This window comes from Prionailurus viverrinus, unplaced genomic scaffold (assembly GCF_022837055.1).
Source record: "Prionailurus viverrinus isolate Anna unplaced genomic scaffold, UM_Priviv_1.0 scaffold_42, whole genome shotgun sequence".
NCBI lineage: Eukaryota > Metazoa > Chordata > Mammalia > Carnivora > Felidae > Prionailurus > Prionailurus viverrinus.
The window spans coordinates 833922-843986 of NW_025927609.1; the positions used below are offsets into that span (position 1 = coordinate 833922).

The 10065-nt window shown below is 61.3% G+C and overlaps 1 protein-coding gene across 1 annotated transcript; it reads left to right on the top strand.

Annotated features, from left to right (window-relative positions):
• The first annotated feature begins 2135 nt into the window (after nt 1-2135).
• LOC125159145 (epididymal-specific lipocalin-8-like) lies at nt 2136-4473 on the top strand. Its single transcript, XM_047847103.1, has 6 exons — nt 2136-2219; nt 3060-3190; nt 3678-3748; nt 4035-4139; nt 4221-4310; nt 4409-4473. The coding sequence occupies exons 1-6, from the start codon at nt 2136-2138 to the stop codon at nt 4471-4473; spliced, it is 546 nt and encodes a 181-aa protein (XP_047703059.1).
• The last annotated feature ends 5592 nt before the right edge of the window (nt 4474-10065 follow it).

Below are 10065 nucleotides of genomic sequence, written 5' to 3' on the forward strand. Positions count from 1 at the left end.
GGGAACCCATTTCTATCATCCTAGTGCCCCTCTTTGTAGGACAGGGGGTTGCAGGATTCACTGGCGTAAGTACTGCCGCTCTCATCACAGGGGATCAGAACTTCAAATTACTCAGCAAACGCATTGATCAGGATATATCAGAATTAGAATGGAATATCGATAAACTGTTTGAATCCATAAACTCTTTAGCCGAGGTGGTACTTCAGAATCGGAGGGGCTTAGGCCTGTTATTGTTACCACAAGGAGGGCTTTGGATGGCCCTTGGGGAACAATGCTGTTTTTATGTCAACAATTCAGGAATCGTCAAGCAGAGCTTGAGTCAGTTCAGACAACAACTAGAGGAAAGAGAAAGGCAAAGACGAATTAGTCAAAATTGGTATGAGTCTATATTCTCCTGGTCCCCTTGGCTAATGACTCTCCTAAGTGCCCTTGTGGGACCCCTTATCTTTCTCTTTCTAGCTATGACTATAGGTCCCTGTTGATAAAACTACTACTCCAGTTCATAAATAGAAAAATAGGATCTATGAAGCTTATGGGGTTACGTAGCCCATACGTCCCACTGGCCCAAATGCCAGATTAAGGTGATTCAAAGGTTTGAATAACTGGCAAACAGGAGTGGGGAGTGTAGGGGGCAGGAGAGCCCTCCCTGGGGCCCTGGCCGCTGCCGTCCCCCCGGCTAGAGCTGCATCCAGGGAACACACTTCAAAGGGGCAGGGGCGGGGGCGGGGGTGGGGCAGGAAGGTATCGGAGGTCCTGCTTCATGGCTCACGGGCTGGAGCTGGAGGCCATCGGCCACATCAGATGAGGGACATCCGTCCTAGCCCTGCTCCTGCTTATCCATAGACAGGGTCCCCCGCACTTCCTGTCCTCCCTCTCCTGCCTGGCCAAGCACGTCCTGGGGGGCCCTCTCCTGTTAGTCTGGGCCGGGAGCAGCCTGGGGCTCAGATCGGCCGGTCCTCAGCCTCCTCGGGGCCCCGCCGCCCCCGCTGGGTCGATGCCCCCCCACTCCCCTCCTGGTCTCAGGCGTGCCGGCCAGCCCTGGGCCGCCCCGTCCTAGCTTGACCTTTCCACACCTGCCTGACCCTAAACTGACAGCCTTTGTGGGAGGGCAGTGTCCTGGGTCCAAGGTGGCCGGTCCCCCTGGTGGGTGGGACCTCCCCTTCGGCTGACCAAGCCTGGGGCCATCCCAGGGTGGGCTTTTCTGGCCCCGAAGCTGGGAAGGGTCCTTCCTACCGGCCAAGAACCAGGATGCAGCCTCAGACCCCTCCTGGCCACGTGGCACTGTCCCTCTGCTTTGTCGCCAGTACACATGGGGAAACCGAGGCAGCGCAACTTGCCCCGAGTCACACAGCTGGTGGGGCCGGGGCTGCTGTTCACGAAGCCGTCATCTGGGATAAACTGAAGTTGGGGCGGGGGGGGGGTCCAGATGGGGAGGAGGTGGGGCTGGGTCCCACCACCCTGGCTCGTGTCCTGGCTCGTGTCCTGGTCAGCGTCAGCAAGACAGGGCCGCTCTCGGGCCGGCCTTCTGGGCCCCGGGTCTTACCTGGCTGTGCACCGAGGCCGGAGTGAGTCCGGTGGGGGATGGGCGCGGGGCCTGGCCTGGTTCCTGTCATGGTGGCAGAGGACACAGGCCATAGGAAGGTGTCTGCAGAGGTCCCCGAGCCTCGGCCCCCCCCCCCCGAATCGCCCATGAGTCCTCCCCCTCACCGGGGCTCTGTGCCTCCTCCCTGGAGACCTCGGCGGGGACAGGGACCCCTCATTCATTTCTCCACCTGGAGGGCAGGGCCCCTATCGGCTCGGTGCTGCGCCGGCCGGATGGATGTACCCAGCCGTCAGGACGTTTCCTCACTGTCCCAAGGCTGATCTGAAAGAGCCAGAAAGAGAAAGCTGTTCTGAGCCCATGGGGCCTGGGCCCGGCATGCCCCTCGGGCTTGGGGCTGTGGTCCCTAGCCGCCCCGTGGGGGTGGGGGGCCTCCTCCCTCCTCCTCTCGGGGACCCCAGGCGGGCCCACCGTGGGGCCGTGGGCGTCACCAGGCCTGGACCGCGCTCCAGGTGCGTGGTGTCCCCGGGAGCTTGCGCAACACTGTCTCGATATAAACCCAGGTGCTGGGGCAGCAGAGGCTCCGTGAGCGGCGATGGACGCGGGGCTGCTGAGTATCATCCTGGGCATTGTCCTAGTGCGGGTGGAGACGGCCACGCAGGACCTCAATCTACACAAGGTGGCTCTTCTGTCTTACGTGGACAGGTCGGGCAGGGAGAGGCCTGCGTGTCCGCTCCGCCGGCCCCGCCTCCGTCCCTCCAGCCCCCAGCCGGTGCCACAGCAGCCACCCCGGGGGCCCCGGGGCCCACCCAGGTTGCTGAGGGCACGAGCCTCTCCTGGAGACGGGGTGTGAGAGCAAGGACCCAGGGACCGGCAGGGCCAGAGCCCTCCCTGAGCGTTTCCTGTGGGCAGGCCGGCTGGCCCTGCGGGGTCTCCAAGGACCGGGGTTCGGCGTGGTCACCTCCTGCTCCCGGATCGGTGGGGTCGCCCCCACCCTCCATGGCGCCACACCCCGTGGCACCCGGAAGAGGCTTTCCCAGCGTGGGGCCTTTGGTTCCCGTCTAGATGCTTCTTCGCCAGTCTGTGTTGGCTGCTGAGTCAGGAGCACACCAGAAGGCACAGAGATGACAGACGTTGGGGACACGAATTCTTTTCTCTTGCAAAACGATCAGTTTCTGAGTTTCAGATGGAAGTTCTGGGATCCGGGCGGGTGTCCGAAGGCAGAAGTCCCCTCCCCCAGCTGTGCCTTCCTGCGGGGGGCGGTTGCTGGCTGCCCCCTCCTGTCTTTGGGCTCCAGTCACCGCTGCCCCTGGCGTCCTGGCCCCAAGGACAGGGCATCGCCGTCTGATGGGCCGGAGGGGCTTCTCAGGAGGGTGGTGACCGTCACTTTGCCGCAAGGGCTTGTTGACCTTTCAGACCTGCCCAGGTGGTGTGGGTCTGCTCCCTGACCCTGACCCTGACCCTGCCCAGGTGGTGTGGGCTCTGCTCCCTTGGACGGGGCTCCGGCTTCTCTGTCTAGATTGTAGGATTTTGGCGAGAAGTTGGTGTGGCCTCCAGCCAAAACCTGGCGCTAAAGACCCCAAAGAGGCTGGAGGCCTTGTTCCTGACCTTGAGTGGAGATGAGCTGACGGTGAAGGCTGCATACGACAGGTGAGGGGCCCCACGGGGTTCCCGGGAGCTCCGGCAGGAACAGGCACGTGAGGCCAGCCCCAGGCTGCACCAGCTGTAGCTGCGGGAGCTGGACGGTGTCCCTTTGGTGGACCGGTCCCCGCTGTGTCCAACACACCAGACCTTGACCCGCTTCCCCAGCCCCGCACCCCAGGCTCCCACCGCTGCCACACGTCGATCTGCTCCTAGACCTGAAGATAAGCGTAGAGTTTTGAAAAAACCCCATTAAGTGAAAAGAGAGAAAACAGTGCTGGGGCCCCTGGGGGTCACAGACCCAGGGGGGCAGAGGCTGGCGGGCCCCCGGCCCCGCCCCTCCGCCACCCTCAGCCTGCCCCAGGCCCTCCTGGGTATGGATCCGCTGCTGGAGCCCTTTGTGAAGACGCGTTCCCCTCTCCGCACCCCTGTGATGGGGCCCGGCACAAGGAACGCCGGCCGGCCTTTCCCTAACGAGCCCTTTGCTCCCTTCCAGCTCAGGAAGTTGTGAGACAGAAAACATAGTGGGCTCAGAAACCGATGTTTCGGGGAGATTTGTTTTTCCTGGTAAGAACTGCTGCCCGGTTGTCACAGTTACCACCCCCTGGCCCTGCACGCCAGCTCTCCTCGGCTCTGCCGTTCCCTGCGCTGTTCCTCATGCTGTTCCCTGTGCTCCTCCTCATGCCCCAGACCCTCCTATTCTCTCAGCACAAACTGGGCCATCGTTCAAGGCCTGGGTCCCCCCGGCCCTCTGCCTGGTGTTACTGGAGGGTCTGGATGCCGGTCAGGGACAGGATGGAGTCAGACCCTGCCCAACCCGGTGCACGTGGCCTCTCCTCCCCCCACCCCCCAGGCCACAGGGAAATCCACGTGATAGACACGGACTACGAGCAGTACGCCATTCTGAGGGTGTCCCTGCACTGGCAGGGCCGGGATTTCCACGTGCTCAAATACTTTAGTAAGCGCACCCCGCGGTGGGGGCTGGCCTTGCTCCCACGTCCCGGGGACGGCCCAGCCCAGCCCCCTGGTGTCCCCGCAGCTCGGAGCCTCGAGGACGAGTACGGACCAGGCTTCTGGAGGTTCCGGGAGTTGACAGCTGATGTAGGGCTGTACCTGGTGGCCCGGCACGGTGAGCCCCAGGCCTTCCGGGCGGGGGTTGGGCTGGGGACCCCGAGGGTGGGGTCCGGGGGCCAGTCCCACAGCACCTCACGCTCCCCTGTCCCGCAGGGAGGTGTGCCAAGCTCCTGAAGGAGGTGAGCCTCGCCCCCTGCTGCGCCGAGCCCCCAGGCTGAGTCTCCCGGCCCGACAGGGGCCCTGAGTCACTCTGGATCCACGCTGCCAGATGGGGACCTTGGAGGCTGGGGGACTGACGACAGGGCTGGGAGAGGGAAGGGGAGAGGCGGAGCCCGTACGTCCCACCCGGGTGGGGACACAGACCCCGTGTCTCAGGTTCCCACTGTGCCGGCCCATCCCCTGCCTGAGCCCCGAGAGGTGGGGACTATCACCCTGCTTTGCAGGTAGAGAAACTGAGGCCCAGGGAGGCTGCTCACAGTCATGTAGCTAAGACACGGGCTCCCACCTGTGGCCTCAACCACTGCCCTGAGGCCCTGCCCTTCTGTGTCTCAGGAGCTGATCTAGAGGATCCCCTGACCCCAGGCCAGCATGGTCCGAGTCCCCGCCCGCCTGGCCTGACCTGGCCCCAGGAGGCGGCTCGCACCCGCTCCGAATAAACCCCATGCCAAACCCACTGCCCTGAGTGTCTTTCTTGGGGAGGCGGGCTTGGGGGGTGACAGGTGGGTGCGTGTCCCATGACTTCCCTGAAGCAGCAGCAAAGCTAAGTGTTGCGTGTTTGTTCACCGTGAACGGTGGCGCGTGTGAACCACTCAGGTCCCGCCCCTGGCTGGACCTTTGCCCAGACAGGGCTGGGCTGGGGGGCCGCCTCTGGGCAGGCTGGCTCCCCGTCTGTCCCGTGTTTCCTTCCCTGTGGGGCCCGGGGGCCACACAGCTCAGATGCAGGGTGACAGCCCCCGGAACCTCCCCCCTTCCCGCCCGGAGGGTCTCGCCCGGCCCTGCCCTGCTCGGGGCCCACGAGCCAGGCTGCCCGGGTGCGTGGGCCCCGCAACAATCCTCCCACCACCGTCCCGCTCCCAGAGAGCCTGAGCAGCCCCGAGCCGGGCATCCTTGAGCTGAGTTGCTGGTTTAGTCTCTCAGATGAAAGGGGACCACACTGCATTTCTGCCTACATTCTCCCATGGCTCCCTCTCGCCCGAAAGTCAGATCCCACAGGCATGCAGTCCAAAGTCCTCCAGTCAAGGCCGCTCTTCTGTCCACCCGCTGGCTTCCTCCCACCCTCCCCTGCGTGGTCAGCTCAGCCCTTTCAGTGTCCGGGTCCCCTCACGCACGCTGTCACCCCATGTCCTACACTGACTGATCGCCCCACTTCCTTTCCACCGGCGGGGGCTGAGACCACAGGGCAGACAGGGTGTCCTGGTCAGGGCAGAGAAAGTGGGGAAGGTCTCAGCCCAGGATGACCAGGCTCACAGGGAGCAGCTGCCTCACGGGTGAGGCCAAGCGGTGCTGGGGGACTGGTGGGGACCGGCCCAGCCCCAGCAGAAACCGCCCCCGCTCAGGCGTCCAGCACCCTCCACCACGGCCTGCCTGGAGGGAGGCCGGCCCGAGGCGGGGGGCCTGCCCGGGACCTGCCGGACCGAATCCCAAGCCAGGCTCCCGACAGACCTGTTGCTCGAAGCTGCCCCTGACAGGTTAGAGGGGACAACTGGGACTTTCCACGCATCTGTCCGCCCGAAGCTCGCAGTGCTGGGTGGTCCGCGTGCCGGTGGGCTCACCGGCTCGGGCAGCCGCCACAAGCTCCACGGGCCTGGAGGGGGGGCGGTGGGGCTCGGGGGAGCAATGCGGCACCAAGAGTTTATGTCTCACGCATCTGGAAGTTGGAAGCCCGAGACCCGGGTGCCGATGGGTCGGTCTCTGCTGAGAGCCCTCTTCCGGCCTGGAGCCCGTGGGCTTCCGGCTGTGCCCTCGCCAGGCCCCTGCCCCATACACCCCGGAGAGACCTCTGCGTCTTGCCTCCCTCCTCTCAGAAGGGCGCCAGTCCTACCCTCACGACCTCCCTCCACCCCGTCACCCCCTCAGAGGCCCCGTCTCCAGGCACAGCCACAGTGAGGATTAAGGCTTCAACGGTTGCATTTCTGGGGACACGATTCAGTCCCTAACGAAAGCCAGCGGGATTCAGAGGCTGACTCTGGGCCCAGGGCCTCCGCACTGCGTCCTAAGTGCACGCGCTGCTGGACGTACGAGGAAACAGAAAAGGGCGGCTGAGCTGCACACAACGAACAGGAGCGCTGCTGAATGTGACCCGGGGCGCCTGGGCAGCTCGGTTGGTTGAGCATCTGACCGGCTCAGGTCATGATCTCACAGTTCATGAGTTCAAGCCCCGCATCGGGCTCTGTGCTTCGGATTCTGTGTCTCCCTCTCTCCCTGCCCCTCCCCTGTTCACGCTCTGTCTCTGTCTCAAAAATGAATAAACATTAAAAAGAATAAAATCAAAAGTGAGCCGGAGAAGATCCGTGGGCAGAGCGAGAAGACAGGTGGAGAGTGGCCTGGTATGGACACAAAGGGACGAAAGGAAGGCAGGCTCAAGGGACTAACTTGCCGACGAGACAGCAGAATTAAACAGCTGGCTAACGAACCCAGAACGAGCGAGCCAACGGGGCCGGGGGGGGGGGCAGCGCGACGGGGGCCATCAGGAGAGTCAGGCGGGGACGCCAGCGCCGCGTGGCACAGCAGCCGAGACGAAAGCTTGCCCGGACGGGCGTAGGGGACCGCAGGGGGCACGAGCCAGTGGCCGTGAGCCCGGGACACGCCAGCATAGGCTGTCCAAGCTGAGGAGCAGAGAATGACCGCCAGCGGCCGGGGTCGGGCGTGTGAAGTACTCCCAGGAAGAGAAGGGAGCGAAAATTGGGCAGAAAAAGATTTGAAGAAATAGAGGTGAAGACATGCCCACTTGACCGAACACATCCCGGGCGCAGGGAAGCCAGAGCAGGATGAAAGAAACCACCCCCAGGGACATCGTGCTCAAGTGGACGCAGCGGCTTGGGGACGACGTTCACGGAGCCGCAGAGAAAAGGCGCTTCGCAGCCAGAGGCCGTGACAGCTGGCTTCTCATGGCACGGGACGCAGGCACATCTCTGAAACCAACTCAGAGTTCTGGGAAATCAAACTATGCTTTTTAAGTGTATTTTTAAAATTTATGTATTTACTCTTGGGGTGGGGGGCATGAGCAGGGGAGGGGCGGAAAGAGAGGGAGGGAGAGAATCCAAGCTGACTCAGGGCAGAGCCCGACACGGGGTGCAAACCCACGAACTGTGACATCCTGACCTGAGCCGAAATCACCAGTCGGATGCTTAGCCGACTGAGCCCCCGGGGGCCCCAATAAAGCTACGCTCAGAGAAATCAATGTGGAGAGATTTGTCCCTTGTTTACCTGCGGCACAATAAATTACTGCTAGCGTGTTCCTCAGGCAGAGGGAAATTGCAGGCGACGCCCCCCGAGGTCCGCGGGGAGGACGGCGGCGCAGGGGATGCCGGGAGAGCGCACTCAGCGGGGACAGAGGGTCAGTGACCTCCCGTGATCACAAGACTCTGCTTCTCTGCCACGTGTTTCTTGCCTGTCAGTACGGACCCAGGAACGCTCCCTTCTTTCCTCTAGAGGCACAAACCCGTCCAGATCTGTCCAGTGGGGGCTCCCCCCGGACAGCCGCTGAGTCCTTTTGACACACTTCCCTGATTCCTCAAACACGTGTTTACTGGAAACACTCCGAGTCCTTTCCTGTTGTCCGTGACCCCACCCTGGAGTGATCCCCCCACGGAGCCGGCTCCTTCTTGCAGAGAGCGGTGTTGAGAAAGCAAGATCTGAGAGCCAGGTGCCCCCCGCTCCCTCCTCACTGGGCTGGCCTGGGCTTGGCCTCAGCAGAGAGACGCCCCCCGCTTTCCAACCCTGAGAAGACCGTCGCCCTCTGACGCATCCCGGAGCGCAAGAAAGCCGTTTCGGGCTCGCTCCCCCAAACCGCTGCGAAGGACGAGCCTCAGAAAATCCAGAACTCAGGGTTTGTTTGGGGTTCCTTTACTCTTTAGCCTGAGAATATACAGAAAAAAAATCAGGGCTGATTCCGCTGACCCCGTTCGGGTGTTACGTCATTCGTCTATTATACAGTTTGACTCCTTTTAAAAAGTTTTAAATGTTTATTTTTGACAGAGAGAGACAGATGGAGTGCGAGATGGGGAGGGGCAGAGAGAGAGAGGAGACACGGACTCTGCAGCCGGCTCCGGGCTCCGAGCTGTCAGCACAGAGCCCGATGCGGGGCTCGGACTTGTGAACCCCAATATGATGACCTGAGCCGAAGTTGGACGCTCAACCGACAGAGCCTCCCAGGCGCCCCTGTGCAGTTGAATCCCACTTGTTTACTTTTGATGTAACAGGTTACCCAGATCCCAAAGTCAAATCGACACCAAGGAGGCATGCAGGGGGAGGGGGGTGTAACTTCCTCTGCGGCCCTACCTACCCTACCTGCCCCTGGGGGGGGGCCACACTCCTTAGACTCCGATTTCTCCGTTCTGGGTTTCTTCTGGCAGAAGGAGGCAGACACACACGTTCTGAGTCTCACCCGCCTGCTTCGCGTACCCTTCGGCACTTTGTTCTTTCACTTGACGGTACACCCGCGTGTCACGTCACCCGACACCAGTTCACGGAGCCTTCCCACTGCGTGCGTCGCCGCGGAGGGCTCCGCTGTGGGCACACCGTCTTTGCGCCAACCAAGTTCCCGTGCGTGGCCATTTAGGTGGCTTCCAACGGCGTTCCGTTAGAAACGGTGCTTCGGTGAGTGAGCACCGCGTACGTCCATTTTTTTGTGTCGTGGCAGGTGATTCTTCGGGGTAAGTTCCTGAGTGGGCTTCTAGATCAGAAGATAAATGGGTTTTGTTAGATGTCGCCACGTTTCCCTGTATAGGAATCGTACCCTTTTGCGGTCTGAAGAGCCAAACGTGGCACGCTCGGGGCCCCACGGCCTGGCCAGGGAGCGTGTGGTGTGGCTGAGCTCTTCGACTTTTCGCCGGGTGATAGGTGATAACCAGTTATCGGTGTTGTTTTAATTTGCGCGTCTCCGACGGTGAATGAAAATGGAGACCGTCTCCGTTCATCGGGGGTGCCCTCACGAAGGACCACAGCCCTAAACGTCTGAGGTGGATTCTGTCCCAGCTCTGGAGGCTGGAGTCTGAGATGCAGCTCTGGAGGCTGGAGTTTGGAACCCAGATGGCTGGGTTGTGTCCTCCTGAGGCCTCTCTCATGGCCATCTCCTCCCCGTGTCCCCACACGGTCTCCCCTGTGTGGTGTCTGTGTCTTAATTTCTTCTCATAAGGACCCCAGTTACGTTTAACCTGTATGACCTTGTTTTGATTTAATCCCTCGTCAAAGGCTCCATCTCTAAATAGTGCTGCATGTTGAGGTGCTGGGGTCAGGACTTAAGCAGAGAAATTTGAGGGGGACACAATTCATAGCAAACATCTTTTTGTATGTTTAGGCATCGCTTTAATTTTTTTTGCATGAATTATCTGGGTATGTCCTTTGTCCATTTTTCTGATGAGTTTTTGGCCATTTTTTCTTCAATTTTTAACTATTTATTTTTGAGAGAGAGAAAGAGCGAGTGGGGGAGTGGCAGAGAGAGAGAGAGAGGGAGAGAGAGAGTCCCAAGCAGGCTCCACGCTGCCAGTGCAGAGCCCAATGTGGGGCTTGAACTCAGGAACTGTGAGATCCTGACCTGAGCTGAAGTCGGACACTTAACTGACTGAGCCACTCAGGTGCCTTTTTTCTTT